This window comes from Strix aluco, chromosome 3 (genome assembly GCF_031877795.1).
Source record: "Strix aluco isolate bStrAlu1 chromosome 3, bStrAlu1.hap1, whole genome shotgun sequence".
NCBI lineage: Eukaryota > Metazoa > Chordata > Aves > Strigiformes > Strigidae > Strix > Strix aluco.
In genome coordinates, this window is record NC_133933.1 from 34,275,772 (window position 1) to 34,293,492 (window position 17,721).

At 36.3% G+C, this 17,721-nt stretch overlaps 1 protein-coding gene across 1 annotated transcript in view; it reads right to left on the bottom strand.

Annotated features, from left to right (window-relative positions):
* SRBD1 (S1 RNA binding domain 1) overlaps positions 1 to 17,721 on the bottom strand; it is a 133,969-nt gene that overhangs the window by 64,580 nt on the left and 51,668 nt on the right. The window contains exon 17 of the mRNA XM_074818059.1: positions 4,840 to 4,931. Within this exon, the coding sequence (XP_074674160.1) occupies positions 4,840 to 4,931 (92 nt within the window). The remainder of the gene's footprint in view (positions 1 to 4,839; positions 4,932 to 17,721) is intronic.

Genomic DNA, 17,721 nt, shown 5'->3' on the forward strand with positions numbered 1-17,721 from the left:
AATAAAATGAAGGCATTTCTCATTTAATATAACTGAGCGTATATGGAAACCAGGGTAAAAACCCAGCATGACTACCACCTCCTAGTGATTATCCACTATCAGGCCACTGTTTCACCAGAATTCAGCAGCTTCCTCTAGTTGTTAGAGTTAAGTGACATTTGTTTCATCATGGTATCCACTTCAAGAGGTGGAGAGGCATCAGAAGAAAATAATTCTGATGTGAGCACATGCCAAACAATTGGCACATCCTTTTTCCTCCTTGTACTAAGGACAACGACAAAACCACCACTAACTGACCATACCTTAAAAAGTTTCTAGACATCCAGGAAGTACATAAACTCCCTATTTCTGTGTGTCAGTCCTTCAACATGAGTCACACATGCTTACGCTTTCCACCTGGCCCTCCACAGTCTTCCTATTTTGACTACCCAAACCTGTTCAACCCAACAAGCATTTGCAACAACAAGGAACTGTAGAAGTGGAGAAGCGCTGAGAGGAAAAACCAGAAAGTGTGGCAGTGTCTATGCACTGGCACCTGCACAGACTAATTTTATTTCTCATCCCAGAAGCCTTGTTTTCATGAGAAATACAGATTCTGCACAAGAAAATAAACCCTTGGGCAAAACTATATAGGACAGGATGGAAGTAAAACAAAGAAGGTATCAACCTTCGGAAAACCATTTAATTCCAGAGTTCAGAGGCCCAGTGACAACCACCAAAACCAGGTCAACACTGATTGTCACAGAGTCCATCCCTCTGAGGGAGGAATGCTTGTCACTGAGTTCAGCTCTTTTACTTTTACTCATGCAAATACCACCACATCAAGACAGTCTTCTCAACTGCTCTGATAATGAAAGACAACTAAGGGCAAGGAGAATTACTGGTAAACTTGCAAGGGAAAGTAATAGTTCACTGAGCACAGTACTTAAAACTACTTCAAAGGGAAACTTGCATCCAGGCCTTCCATTTAAAGAAGGCACAAGCAAATCTCAACCACAGAGACCTAGAGTAACCCAGAAGATTTTACAGACAAGTTACAGTGAAAAAGTCCTACTTGAAGTTGCCATGAAAAAAGCTAGCCAAAGGTTAAATATGAATCTTCACACTGATGGTAGCTCAGGGGGAAAAAAACCCCACAAAACAAAAAAACCCCAGGACAGAAAAGTAAATATGAATTTGACAGCTTTACGAGAACTCCAAATTAAACATTTGACTTCTTCTCTAAGAGGGTGGTCAAAGGACACATGCCAGGGCAGAAACAGAACTGCAGTCACCCACCCAGCCTCGCAGCTCCCTCCACTAACCATTACCATTCCACTAACCCTAGAGCAGGCAGTCACAAAGCCTTTAGGGAGCACATATTAATAAGCTTCACAAAGGTGATCAACATTTCCAGCTTGCTAAGCACTCTTTTATGGTGTCCATTCTCCCCTACAAAAAATTCCACCCCAAATCTTCAGCTTGTCCTTAGGCACAGCTTTTGAGAAGGAGAATTCAAGGAAGCCTTGCATTCCCTTCTCTGTCAGGCTGCAACTCAATCACAAGTTCATCCAAAAAGCCCTGTTACTGAACTCCAGTGGTTTGCTCTCTAGGCAGAACCCTCCTAATCTGCTGCAGCTGAACTTCCTCAGCCTATCAAGTAGGAAATCCTTTTATTGCTCTGGCCTATAAGCCTCTTATCTCCTGATTCTGGGAGGCTGAGAAATACTTGTGCTGCTCATTAATCCTACAATGACTGTCAGAAGGGGATGTATACCTTCTCACTCAAACACAAGTAACTATGTTTCATTAACATCTTTACTGTCTACTTAGTTGAGTCCCACTCCACAAGATTTTATAGGAATTGATGTAGCAGTACAGAAGCTTCTGCACTTCTGTGAAATATTCAGATTTGGTGCTATAAAAACTTTAAAAGAACCTGGTTCAATGTAAAGAATTGATCTTAGGAACTGATATTGCCTAGTGCCATAAAGGTAGCAGCCATCTCTGGAGGACAGTTCTAAAGTTGGAGAGACCCTCTTTCATTCTTTGCACTGTAGATACCAGCAAATTGTTTAAGAAACAAGCATATTTTTTTTTCCCCCCCAAGCAAGTGCAATTTTGACTAGAAGTGCTGTATGAATGATTATAAAGACTTTCCACTATAGTTTATACATAAACCATTTATTTATAATGAATACACCACTAGTTTACAATGAGATCTTTCTCAATCATTTATTACAAACCCATGTCATCCATGACCTTCAAAGACAGCTGAAAGCAAAAAAAACCAACAGTGGCGTTCTTGCCTTAACTAATATCTTTAATTAGCAACCCCAAGAAATGTTAAAGGTTGCTGTTTTTCCTCCTATACACAACACTCAGCAAGGAGAAATTTATAAGGTAATATCAGGATTGATATCTTCTATTTCTCTGTATGAAGTGAAAGCTTACTATAAACAGTTGCTAGATAGCACTGCAAATATGACAGAAATCGTATCACAACATGTGAAAGTAAGTTCTCATATAATATGCATTATTTAATGTTTTACATTTATGTACCTGATGGACTAACAAGCCTACCTGTGTAATTCAAAAAAACCCCCAAATCCTTCTGTAAAGTTTGTGTTGAGAAAAATGTTAAAGTGGCAAACTGCGTTAAGATCACAGATATCTCACATCAGTTGTACCTTTTATTTTAACTATAAATGTCACACTTCATCATGCAGCTGTCAACTTCCTTTAATGTACTAAATGCTATCATGTAAGCACAGAATCTGACATGATGTAACACAACAATTAAAATAAAAAGCAAGTCAGCTTTGACACCATGTCACTTTTCTATTTGCTGCAAATTAAAGGAAAATCAAAAGTACAAAAGTAAAAGCTCGTCAAGGAAAAAGTTTGCAAAAAACCCCAAACATCAGTAATGTTTCCCTCTAATCTTATATCACATTTTTATGTTCAGCTTTAAAAAAACGTCCACAGCTTTAGTACAGCTAATTACAACTTGACACCAAAGATGTCAAGAAGAAAGTCTAAAACTTCTAGAAAGACTCTATTGTAATAAATATACTTCTAGCTGTCAGTTCCATAATAGCCGACATCCATGGAACTAAGCAATTATTTTTCACTTTCTATCATATCCTTTTTCAATTTCTATCCACTCTGTGGTACTGCTGCGGCATGTTAAAATTGCTGATGCTTTTCAAACCAGATGCAACAGCACTTTATGCCTAAAGCAATTCCTAGTAATAATGAATAAATTATGAACTCTAGATAATTCATACTAAAATTGTTCATGTATTACAAATTTGATTTTATTTACTGTATTTGATGCAAAACACTAAAAGTGTCTGAAGTGTTCAAAACTTAACTTTGGAAAACAGAAGACTCATGTACATCTGGAAAAGTATACTGTTAGTAATTAAATTTCCCCCTTTTCAGTGTTTTTCTGTTCATTTACATTAACTCTGAACCCACACCACATTTAATATATCAGCAACATAAAAAGCTTTGGCCCAAGGGAAAGTTAGTGGCATCTGTCACAAATACAGAAATGTCACATGCCTAATACTCATTCTGGCCATACCATGACACATTCAAAACCTCTGTGGCCCAGGGAAGAAATAATCACAACGGAGTCTGTTCGCAGGCAGGGAGGAAAGAGTCAAGCAAAAAGCAGCTAGAGGCCTGTCCTGCAAAGGGAAGGTCTGATACAGACATGTAAAGAATATTCCTGTAAAGACAGTAACTTGAAACATGGAGTTAACACAAATCCCTTTTTCTTCTCTGTGGAAATATGAGGAAAGGGGACCATGGGGAATTCTAAAAAGTTTTACCCCCAAATACCATGTAACTTCAGAGATGTTTTTGCTAATCTACTTCTACACCTTTCTAAGGATTTCCAGGCCAGTAACTTGCTAGAGTAACATAAAAATTAAGAACAGTATAATTTTGACTGAAAAAGATTTATACATGACAGTTACTGCATTTTTAAATATGCCATATTTGATTGTGCATGGCAGCAAACTGCAGGAAAACCAAGAAAATAAAAAACTGAGGTAAAGACAAATACAAAAAGACTCACAAATAAAAATACACAAATTAAGTAATCCAAAAATAACCTCAGACCTGCCCTTAACAGCTGTCTCCCAATAAACCAAATCCATGAGCAAAATTTGGACACCAATGAAGCTGAAAGGAATTTGATCCTTAAAGACTACTCTTTACCCAAACACTGAAAATTGTAACAGTGGCAACATTTGTACATTTCTAAGAACTTGGGCTGTATTATACCTCGGTCACATTTGTGCTGAAATAGATTACTTTTTTAAAAATAAAACTACATAGTATTTCTTGAGGACTATATTCAGCTACATGAAGACTTCAAAGCGATCACAATGAATTCACACCTTTAAATTATCTGTTCTATTCTTACTTTTTTTTTCTAGCTCTTGTAGTGTTTAATTATTAAGAGACATTTGTGTACATACAAGGGCAAGAGAAGAGAGAGAGGGTCTAGCTTTTGTGGGCATGTACATGTCTAACCGTGAAAGTTTATGCAATTCATTGGTTATATTAATCCCCATAAATTCTCCTGTACCAGCCTATGGAAGGAATACATTCACAAGAACCTTTACATTACAGGCCTCAGTAGAAGATGATGTCATTGATTTGCATACCTAGGACTTCAAATGTGAAATGGCAGAAGAATTAAAGCATAGAAAAAAACCATCACAAACCTTCACTTTTTATACTTTTGACTATTATCATACTTAATATTATAAACAATACAGTCTGAGAACTGAGACTTGAGCTCCACGTTGAAATGATGGCAAAATGAAATTCACTTCATACCTGCACTTCTTAGGTTAGGGTCTAGGTCTGGCATTTCCTTGGATGCTTCTGGACTGACACTGTAGATAGATGCTCCTGCTTCACTGACAATGCTGAAAAATAAAAAGGCAAATAATCAAAACACCACACAACTGAACACCACAACAGGAAGACTTAGCAAGTGAATATTTGGATTGAATATTTGGATTTTTTTTAAAGTCTCATGTTTTAAAAATACTTTGAATCAACTGAATACTTAAAAACAGTACAAAGGAAAAGATCTCTAAGCCAAAATACCTCTCCCTGACCTGCAACATCCATTCTTTCTCAGTTCTGCCTCTATTATAAATACACACTGTGCATGATATCAGCCTCTATACTAATCTTACAATGGAGAAAATGAACACAAAAAACAAGTGTTACCAGAAGTAAATAGGGAAACCAGCTTCCATAAACAAAACAAAAACCTACCTGACAATTTCATTAAAAACACCTCCATGCTGAACTCAAACATGAATTAAACTATTACATGAATCCAAGTCACGCAAACAATGTGCACACACATTGTTTAAAGCTAGTTGCCTAGAATACTCAGAAAAAACTCAACTGGATACAGACTGAGCCACAAAGCTGCAGCTCGCTTCTCAGCGGCATTTAATACTGTCTTATCCCCGCTCTCACTGCCATCCCCAAAGAAAAACACAGACTGCATGTCTTCAGTAACTTAAACTACAGTTTATGTATCTACCACACACCTCAAACTCATTCAGTAATGATGATAAACTCACCAATTCAAATCACAACACATAATTAAAAAGCCCTCGAGTGATCTAGTTCCACTCAAGAGAAAACGGCAATCAAGTATTCACAGAGTAAGTTTATTTTCAGCTGTGAAATTTTGACACCACTGAATCAACAATATATTTCTTCAAACAACTTCAACAGAACTTGAATTTCAGGTTGATAATTAAGGCATCATACAGCTACTGCACTGGAGAGGAAACACTATCAGTTTCAGAACTATTTTGACTGTTACTATTCCACTCAGAATAACCTTATCTTTGCCATAAGGAGGGAAACCACAATCCTTAAGAACCAAACCTTTCAATAAAAATCGTAACTTTGCTTTATATTGTTTTAAAATTAGACTATAAATTTCATCTTTAAGAATGTTTAGTAGGTCAAATTTTTAATTAAAGAAACTGATGCCTAGAAGCCCCTCCCTTTAGAAAAAGCTAAAGAACAGCTCAGACATAAACCATATTCCCATTCAATGTTCCAAGCATGTGAACAGTAAATAGTGTAAAATGCAGATATAAAAGGTAATAATTTCTTACTGTTATTTTTACAGCTTTTTCCCCCTCCCCAATCAAAACTGGAATTTGGTAGAGTGCTGTACACACAATTCAGATTTCATAGTTACTCAAAACTCAGAACAACATTTCAATATTACAGTCAGACTGAATCTTTCAATAAATACAGATAATAGAATCCTATTCTTTTTTGTATTAGCATAAGTCCAGACCCATGCAAACAACTAGTTTAACAGAGCAAAAAATTGCTCAGACTAGCTGAACAGGGCAAGTGAAAATGAAACTCTTTACATGATCTTTTACAAAGACTCAGTATTACAGGCATTCTTTCACTACAAGTAATATTCAGAAAACAGTCCCATAACAGAGTTCAGAAATATGGTCATATCACAAAAAAACCTAACTGCTGAAAAAAGATGTTGACAGAAGTCTCAAACTGATTTTTCTGATGGGGTAAAGAACAATGCAGCAGAATGTATTTCTTAACCTGTTCACACCTTATAAAGGCAGCATCTGGCAAGTGCTCCCCTTTTGGATATTGCTTCCAAAAAACCACACATGTTAGCACATACTTCTAACAGATTTTCACTAATCACTCTTCAATCTTTGTATTCTAACAGATCCAAAAAGTTACCTCTCATGCAATTTCTAAATTGAATACATTGATATTACACTTAGATTTAAAAAAAAAAAAAAATCAGTTGTGTACACATTTTTACAGTGCTTTACTCTAAACTGCACACATCTTATTGCTTGATCCCTCACAGTATTTTGTGCCATGAAAAAACAGTGACCTAGATGGGAATTTTTACACACTTGACCATTTACTGATTCTCATTACTGCTACACTGACAATTTTCAGAAGTGAAAAACTGAGAGGATTGCAATACTACTATCATTCTATGGTAATAATTGAATCGTGCTAAATTTTAAGGTAGGTAGTACAAAAACTCCTTCCTAAAATAAGTAAATAAAATTGAACTCAGGAAGGGAGAAAAAAAAGAACAGTTGAAAAGAGCACATTTCCTTTCCTCAAGTGCAAGAACATTTATACACCAGGGGAAGGGGAGGGGCAGGGGGGAAGCAAAGTAAAAAATTAAGCAGGAAAACAAGTTATACAAAGCACTTTCACAAGCAGCGTACATCCACTCTCAGATGGTTTTGTGTACGCATGCAGTTATTCTATGAAGTATTTGGTGTAGCAGACTTAGAAAAGGGTGGGAAGAATTTCCGTTCGCACAGAACTCCTTACTGCTGCACCTAAGACAGTAAAACCCAGACATTAAATAAATTTGTTATCCAGAATAAATGCGTAGGGCCACAAACTCCAAAGAAAGCATCCTCTAGTTCATTCAACCATAGTCAACCAAACTTATACAGACCTGTTAGCGGCTGTCATGGTTTTATTTAGTTTGTTTTTAGCTACAGTGAGGTGGTTACTAATGTGACACTGGCACATACAATGCTAAAATATTTAGCTTGGTCACACTACTGAGATGACAAGCAAAATGGGTTTGGGGATTTTTGTTTGCAGTTCTTCTGGATTTTGTTTTTTGATTAGACAGGGGAAAGTCACTTTGGTTCACAGATATTTTGTTTGTTTTCCAAATTCTAATAATTCTTTTTAAAAGGCGGATGGTATATAGGACAATTTAAGCTAATTTAATGCTACAAAATGCTCCATGTCATGTTTTCAAAGAATATACGTATTTTGTGTCAGGGCACATTAAGACAAAACCCAACCTGCTCAAATCAGTAGGTGATAGAAATTTACTCCAAACTCCTGTGGTCCACCGTTCTCTAACCACCCCCTTCACCATTTTTTAAAGGATATAATTTTCAAGAGTCAAATTAAAGCGCTCACAAGAGTTGTCAAAAACTGTACCTAAAAATCCGTATATCTTCAGAACTGGAACTTGTTTCTACTTTGACTTTTTAAGCCACGTAATACATTAAAACAGAAAACTAGACTCCCTCACACCCTCATAAAATGAGATCCTTATTTCTGTGCATTCCTTAAGAGGAAAGATTCTTGCACCGACCAAAATCTTAACCGTTAAAACAACTTTAGTAAAAAAGTTATTTTGCCATTTAAAGTCAAAACGTAGTAGGTAAATAAGCAAGCGGTCATGATACGATATGCTTACATTAGGAATAGACAAGTTTCATAAACTGTCCTTTGAATTAACAAAAAAGCAGGTAAAGAATCTGGGACTATGCCTCCATACTGTCTGCTTCCCACATTAGCCATCCTACAGATTAGGTTTTTTTCCCTCAGCATCTATATTCAACTTTTAAAAATTAAAAGTTCCCAAGTCACAAAGCCACTACACAATATTTCAATTTACTCTTTTTAATTGTACAAACAGGCTTGTTACATATAAAGTAAGTTTTCGTATACTGCAACTGTCTCACTCACATTTATTAAGACAGATTTTAAGTAGTTAAATCAACATTAAACATATTCCACTAGCACCACCTGGTGGGCCCTCGGCTTTATGCTAGAGATCATGCCTGCATACATATCCTAAATAAAAGAGCCTTTTACCATTTACTAGAGCAAGTTATTTTCTTACTTAGCTTATATAGGCATTATACATTTGGTATGAAAAGATAATTTGAAGACCTGTTCCAAACATTCAGATTTTCAATCTCTTAAATTTTACAGGAAAAAAATCCTTGTAAAAGGTAAAAAAAATAATCTAAGAATACCTACAATTTATTTTTAATTCAACCTATTACATACCTGCAAAAATGCATAATGGTAAAGATTACTTGTAACAAACTAGAGTTACCAACAGTTGTTTAACTATATTACAATTTCATGTACATGCATGTAATGGCACATTTTTTAAAACTTATAAGGTTCTTGGGTAGTAAGCTTTCACTGAAAACCTTTTCAAAACTGGGTGCAAAAATCTAATATATGTGTAATGAAAAAGACTTATCAGGCTAGAGGCTTCTATGGTTAAAGATAAATGCAGCTTCCTGACATTTTCATGAACCTTACCAACATTTCAGACTGTTTATTACATTGAAGTAATTTCCGCACAATCACATGCAACACTGGATTAATAACCTACAGAGAGTGAAAAAGTAACTTTATCCAACTTTACATAACTTACTGTTCCTACCATCTCCAAAACCCTGATTTACAACTTGAAGCTTTTAAAATAACATTTTTAGAAGCAATACCAGTACAAAGAAGAGACCAGTGTTAATACTTGGAAGAAAATCATAGTCACTCTAAAAGCAAAGTGTATGTCAACCTCAAAATGGGCCCAGATATTCATATTTGGTCATAAAATGATGTCAAAATATAACATCCTTCCCAATCAAAATTTAGTAATTGTGGTTAACTCCTCTAACCCAACTTTTTATATATTAACTGATAAATATATTCTTCATAACTTGAGGCAACAAAAGCTAGAGGCTCCCACGAAGGACCGAAGTACAGAAGGGTCAAAGGATTATTCAGTGCTACTTACTAAATAATTGGCTTAAGAATTACCCACGATAAAAACAAAACAAAATAAAATGACAAAATATTTGCTAGAAAAGAATGTTACATTTATAAGCTCGATTGGAATGCCACAAGCTTTAATTATGTTGATAGATTTAGTGATTAAAAGCAAACTCAGGAGGGGCAGGGAAGACAATTAAGTACAGGCTCAAAAGAAGATTGGGCAATTTCATGAATGAGAAATCCATTGGGCCTTACTGAAAACACAGCAGTCACAACTAACTCCAGAAGAGTCTAAAACCAAAAACGGTTAAGAGCTACAGAAGTACTAGAGAAATAGCATGTCTGCATCTGTTCTTACAGGTCTCCCTACATACCCATTTTTGGCAACTAATGCAAACCACCTAAGGGAAGTCAAAGAAGCTCTTCATACGAAACAGCAATAAGCTGTTTATTTGCATTTTGACTTGTGTCTCACTGATCTCTCCTGCCAAGCAGGACACTGCCCATGGCAGAAGCAACTGACAGCCCTACCAACTCCTCATCATTACCAACAGCAAGCTACAGGTTTCTTGCCATCACAGGCTCCCAGGATCTTGCGTTTGGGTACGTGAGCGCTCCAGCCCCTACATGCTGTGCACAGCACAGTTCCTTCTGCCGGGGAGGAGGTGAATACAGCCGATGGGAGACTGCAGTCCAGCACAGGCTGAGTGAGACGCTGTGATTTATTCAGCCACACGCGCTTCGCCACAGGAACAATAGGATACCAGGCTTGACAGACAGCTAAGCTATTACAGTTTTTTTTCTTATGAGGAACATATGTCATGGAAGTGCAAGATAAAAAGGTTCTGGTATATACTCAATAATGTATTTGAATAATAAAAAGCCTGAAAAGATTTTTAAAAGCCTGTTCATTCTGACAGATGAGATTAAATTCAAAAGCTAGTCTTTCCTCCACCCCCAATGAGCTAGTGGTATGGCAAAGGAAGATGTTAGGATCACGTGAAAAATATTATACTAGAAAGCAATCATTCAACAGAATCAAGCCCAAACCCATACAATTCTTCTGTGCTTTAAAATAATCTAGAAATATAGTTTTAAATTTTAACAATATATAGAACTCAGGAGATATTCCAGTACTAAATATACTTTACAATGACAAAATATACTGTTAGATAGGAAAAGAATTTTCATCAAATTTCCATTGCTTCATTCAAAAGTTTTAGCCGCTATATACCACACAAAATTTTGCTTATATGAAAGTCCACCTTTCGAAATCAGTCACATTAGACAAGAGGTGTTATAATCTTCTTTTGCAAAAATACTACAGAAGAGCTCATAGTGGTGCCATTCAATTAAATGGAAGGGGGACAAGGACAACAAGTTTTAAAGAACAGTTCCTGCTCAGGAACTCCCAAGCACACAAGAAGTTAAGCTCAAAGTGTCTTCAGACATCAAATGATAAGCAGTGATACAGACCTCACATTGTTGCTCAGCCTCATGCTGTAAGTTTCCATAGAAAATATTAGGTGAAATTCTGCTTACAACTAGTGTTTTAAATTCACAACAAAAAAGTCTGTAAACGTTTCTACCCATGTATGAATGAGTTTGCTCAGTATTTCACAAATTTTAGCAGAAATTACATCACGCAAAGAAGAAAACAATTTTGTCCTGACCAACTCAATCTACTTTAAGTAAAAATTATTAAACTATTTCAAACCTGGAACTCTCACACAGCAAGTTACAACACAAAACAACAGTACATTTTTCAGTCACAAACCGTACTTTTGAAACAGCTTGCTGAGCCTACAGCAGGAACAATAAATAAGCACCTTATAAAGCAGCTTCTGAAATGACAGAATTTCAAGGCAACCATCCTTGCATTAGGGATTATTTCTCTCCTGTTCAGATACAAATGATATTTAGCACCAGTTAAGCTGATGGCTTTTTTGGTAGACAGCATAGCTCTTTAGAACCTACTGAAAAGAATTAGGCCTGTTTCTGTCAGTGTTTAGCAAGATAATCTAATGACAGTTTGTATCATTGCTTCAAATCATTAAAAGTGACTTATCTTAAAATAACATTAAGTCTTAGAACAATATTTGATTTTCCACTTTCCAGTATGCTTATGCAGAACTAAGCTTCACTACAGAACTGAAGCACTTTCAGATGAAGAACAATATGCAAAAAAAATTTAATGGTTTGAAATACCAAATTATAGTCTTTCAACATCAGATAAAATGCAAGAATTCCTCAATGTCTGTTTTATAAGAAATTAAAAGGATTACAAGAAATCAAAGCCAGACTAACTAAAGAGACCTGCTTCCAAATCTCAGAAGATATGTATGACAAAGACTGTAAGATTAGTAAGTATTATTTAAGAATGTAATTACTGAAGTAGTTGTCTGCAAGTATTACCCATTTCCCTGCAAGCTAGGAAATGTTAGGACTAATAAAGCCCAACGTTTTCGACTTCCGCTGCTTTGGAGAGTAAAAGAGGGCTGCATGTTGATTTTATATTCTAAGAGCATTTTGCCTGTAATCAAACACAATAAAAGGATATTTCAAACATAAGGACGATTATGTTCTAAGCCACACAACCTGACTGCCTATTTGTTAGCACAAAACAGGTTTCAAGAATATGGGGGAAGCAAGTATGGCACAGGATTTAAAAGCTTCTCCTCTCTAAAAAAGTTACTACTTTGAAAAATGCAGCCCAGTTCTACTAACTTTCAGATTTGGATGAATGCAGAAAATATAGCCCACATAAAAGTTTCACTGATTACAGAATTAGAAGAGTTCAAAATTTTCTGATTTCAATTCCTCAACTACCATCATTCCCCTCCCCAAAGAAAGGTGGAGTGAAATTTCCTGCCATTCAAACAATAAGACAATTGCTACTTGAGAATTAAATAGGTTTGAGAATTATTGCAAGATATAACAATGAATTACCATGCTTTAATTTATTCTGTATTAGATATAACTCTATGAACCCCTAAATCAAAACCTATTTATCATACTAAACTAATAAAACTAACTGTATAGCTATGGCCTGGAATCCTTTATTCATCTGTGTATGAACCATGCCCTCAGCACATCCCTGCAAAGGGAAGAATGATCAGATATCTGTCTTCATCTTGTCTGAAAACGATGACATTTTTCAGTAAGAAAAGGGTCCAAATGGCAGGTGTCAAAGAGCTTTAGCTTCACACGTGGTGCTAGGAGGCAGAAAAAACAACATTAGCGTGTGGCCATGTCAGAGTTGCACAGAAGCTGCCGTACAAGTGCATATCTGAAAAGAGCAAACCTCATAGCCTGTTAAATCAATCTAGTGCCAGACGCTGTTATCAGAACAAAACTGGTGCTGTGGATTCATCCCCAGAAGAAATACACGTCCCATGTCTGCAGTGTCTCAAGACTGAAGGTGACAGTCACCTGTGACTGCCGCCACTGCTTTCATCGACAGTTTCAGAAAACAGGTCCTGTCATTGCTGATAAAGCAGCTGGAGTTGAAGCTCCTTTTTGCTCTTGCAGAGCTTTAAAATCCCAACTCCAGGTCCAAAATCTACTTCCAAGTTAACCATCCAACTAAAAAGCAGTCAAGTAATTTATTTTTACTTTAAACACTGTAGTACAGGAGGAACTTAAAGGAAATTTAGCTACTGCTCCTCTTCCTGTTGCAGCAATGCCATGAAGAGAAATTGCAGCAATATGGATAACATTTTAGAATACAATATTACCTTAATATAAGAGGACAAGTTTAAAAACAAAAAAGCACATTTTATGTCATTACAATGATAGCATTAAAGTAATTCTAAGCAGAATTTATAATAATTAGATGTATTCAAATATGTTAGAAAGTTACCTATCTATAACCGATTAACATTAACATTAGAAGAAAGAAATGACAGTAAAAAAGGCTTCATTCAGGATTGACACAAGAAATGAAATCCCTAGAATCCATTTCTAAAATAGGCATGAAAACAGGTATGCTCTTTATGAACACACTTCATAATTTCAAGACTGATCCTGCCAGCACTCACTCAGTTTTACACAACTAAATTATCTCAGTGACCTCGGGGGAGCAAACCTTATATACAACACAAAAAATATAGCCAACCACTGACAATCTTTTACCTAACCTCTTTTTACCCACTGGGAGGAGGGCACAGGGAGACAAAGAAACACAACTCATTTTGGCAGTCACGCTTCAAAAAGAAGAGAAACACTAGGTGATGTTAAACACTCACATTTTATATATTTACAGAGACTCTTGAAATGAAATTGTCTAGGTGCATACATTAAAAACAGCACAGTCCAAAAATGTGATGCTGCTCCCCCAAAAGCCTAGCGAAATTATTCAATGCTGAAGAGCTCACTGAGCAGCCTTATTTAGACCCTGTCCCTCCCAGTTCTCAAGAGCTTGAAGCCAACAAGCCCAACCCAACACCATGAAACACCACAGACCAAAGGAAGCTGAAAGTTCCAGAGCAGAATGCTGTCACCAACACTGTCCTGCTGGCAGCTCCTTCTCAGCTCAGCCAAGCAGAAACCCCTGCAGTGGAAGCACATGGGGAAAGCTGGTGTTTCATCCAGCCCATCTTCAGCCACGCAGGATCTTGCAAGAGATAAGACCATCCTGGCTGCTTTTAGAAACAGCAGAGGCAAAGGGTAAAACCCTGGAACTCAGCAGTTCATGTTCATGCATAGTTATTCAAGTTAGAGTATTATAAAGTACCAAGAACTAAGGTTTTGGGAATAAATAAGACTTTTTAAAAGAAAGATTCCTGCCTATAAATACCAAGACTTTGCTAGTACCATCTATATTTGGCCTTGTCACCAACAGTTTATAAATGGGGAAACTGATGTCTGCCTAAAGGCTTTTTAATTTTCAAACCAAAACATTTTGCCATTGCACACACTCTTCTACCCACACCACCCTTCTCCTGTGGGACACAGGACATTTAAGTCTCAGACGATCCATTAAGGAGAGTCCATCAGGTTCTCCAGTGAATACAGACCTCTCAACCAGTTTGTCAGTGAACTTCAGAGAGCATTCAGATTTAGTAAAATAAAAATTGTATCAAGTAGTATCATATGTGAACAGTCAGTTTGAAATTATCTAGAAAAGCTAGAAGAACATGGCATTAAGTTGCTATACTTGCTCTCAGGTATCATTTTTATCTGGTAGAACGGGCAACACAGATGCAGCAATCGTTGTGGCTAAAAACAGTTAGTCAAGCCAGACCAAAGGCTGGAGCTTAGAGTCACATTAACTCTCATGAAGACTTTGTCCCCAGTGTGGAGCATAACTGGACAAGACCACAACATATGGAGTAAAATGTCTCTTGGAGAACAGCACCTCCAGCAACTGTCATTTTCTTTAATGCTCACTCTGGGCAGTTGGGAGGCAGCCTGGCCAGCTGTCGTGCAGCCTCCACCACCCTGATTCATGCAAAATTCTGACCTGTGGCTTTGGCTAAAGTCAAGCTTTATGCTGTTTTAGCTCGCTTCCTACAGTATCACCAATTTTCATACTTGATCTCCCCTTAGCAAGCTACCATGTACCCAGCACTGATCCACCAGGGAAGGCTGGAACCATCTCTACCCCTTCTATTAGGGCTGAGCAATGCAATGGAGACTCTGCACACTGTGAGGGAATCACAGATCCCAGGCTGCTGCTCCTCCCTCTTCCCTCCCCATCCCTCTTAACATCTAGGCTGTGGCTGATGACATCACATTAAATATTTTTAAACTAAAGACACTTTTTGGCACAGCTTGCTGAACTCTGAAGTACCCAGGTTTTCCACATAGAGAAACTCAAACTAAACTATGAAATCTGGAATCAGAATGATTGCTGGCAGGAAAACTTCTTTGAGGTATTAAATACTAAGAAAAAGCGTGACCACATATTTCTAGCCATGTTGTTTCTTCTTTTCTTTGATTTGGAATTAATCTTAAAAAAAAAAGCTGTCTGCTTTAGTCACAGAAGATATGCCTCCTGTGTTTATTCTCTAACTCAACATACTTGAGACAAATATTACAAAGTAAATGGTGCTTCATACAGACCTGATCAAAATTATATACTGCTATCTCTCAAAAATAATTTCTGCGAACTTAATCATCACAGTGCTCTTACAATTTTTAAAGTTCTTATTTGTTTTTTTGTTTTCTTTTTTTTTTCAGTAGTGGAGAAACCAGTTTGCTTTGACATTTTCCTATACTATGTAACTATTCAAAGCTGATGCTCATCAAAAAGTGTTCTAGTCTGTCCATCAAGGAAATTGTTTTTCTTCATTGGAAAAAAGGCTGTAAAACAGGTACTAGTTTAGTGCTTCCAGCAAAATCTATTAATCAACTATGAAGGAACTGTAGCATCACAGTGTAAAAAGGATTATAGCAACAGACAGGAAAAAAAACCAAGACAGTTAAAGAGTAGGTTACTCATTCTTCCGAAAAAGGTAACATTTTTCATGCAAAACTAAAAAAATCAAATTAAGCTGGTTTTACCTTAACAAGCATATTTTAATAGCTCAGTTACTCTTCTCAGACACAGATTTAATAGTAAGAAGGCATACTCAAATGTCTGTAGAGCACAAAAGTACATTGAGTGCTTTGTTATTAAATTACACATTTTTCTCGTTTTAGGTCTCTAGGGTTCTTTCATGTCTTCACTGGTGCTCCTCATTGTCCTAATTTTAAATATTATTTTACTGATATTATACGCAGCTGCTGGGCATCTACAGTAAGAGATGCTAATCTGAATCAAATATATCTCCAAATGAAAGTAAGCTAAACATGTATTATTGTTTATCCTTTAATCATTTAAAACAGTGGATACTGTCTCATTTTGTGTTACAAACAGAAGTATGTATCAACCTCAGTGAAAAAAACAAATAAACACCAAATCCTCACAAACTTGAAATGGATTAATGAATTGTATGTTTTTACAGAAAACAAATTCCTTTAGTAAGACTGCAACCAAAGAGGGGGAAAACCTGACAAAAATAAATATCTGGAATTAGTGAAAAAAAAAAAAGGTCAGTTAGGTAGTGCTTTATTTGTTTTCCCCCTTCTCTTAAAAAGGAATCATTTGTTCCCTCAGGTTGTGACAGATCCACACTGGAAACTTTCCATGAGTAATATCACTAGAACTGGCATTAACATGCTGAAAGACCACTTCATAAAACACGTTTTTCATCCAGTTACCAACGCTTAAAAAAAGTATTATTATTCTGGACTGAAATTTCTTATGTTTAATTTCTAACCAATTATTTTTAGACTTGAAAAAAATTCCAACTAGAAAACAGTCTTTTTTTTTTTTTAGTTATCCAAATATGGAAGGGTAGGACAAAATGGTTTTCTAGCTTTTGAAGAGTTATCCTTACATCTAAATCATAAAAATGCAGCTAAATTATTTTATGTCCTACTTTTTACATCACAATTTTCAAATTGATTCTCCAGTCACAGGTATTTTACACAGTACTTAGAAACTCAGTCAGCTACAATTCTAGAAATAAAATACTCTAAAATAGTGTAAAGGTTCATCAATACTTTGTACATCTAATTACTTGTGAGTCCAACAACTATTTTCCAGAAACAAAATCTGGGAACATGCATCTTTTTAATCACATTAATCCTCCTTTTGATCACCCATTTTATAATGGAGAAGTCTCTTAGAAAGATTTGAGGAGTTGCAGGTCACAGTTACACAATTTTAAACAAAGGCATTAATGAAAGTAAAATGATTGACTCATGCCCTTCAAATATAACTATGTTGTTTTCTCTAATAGATGACAAAGTTTGCACCAGGAAGTTCATATTCAGTTTTTTCTTGGAAGGCAAAAAAAAAAAAAAAAAAAATCCATCAACAGCTCAACTTCTACCCAAACCCAAAAAATGTAGAATGAACTACTGATGTCCTCCTTCCCCCATTCAAAGCTCTGTTCTCTCTGCCCATCTCACACGTTACTACAAAATGAGAGCAAGTTATTTCAAAGCTTCCCTGCCAATTTGTATCTGGACAGCAAGAAAGGAAGGTATGCTGGAACTCGACGGAAGAGTCTCCTGGGGAGCATTACACAGACAGTGCAGATCAGAACCTACTCCTGCGAATACTGGCACCCT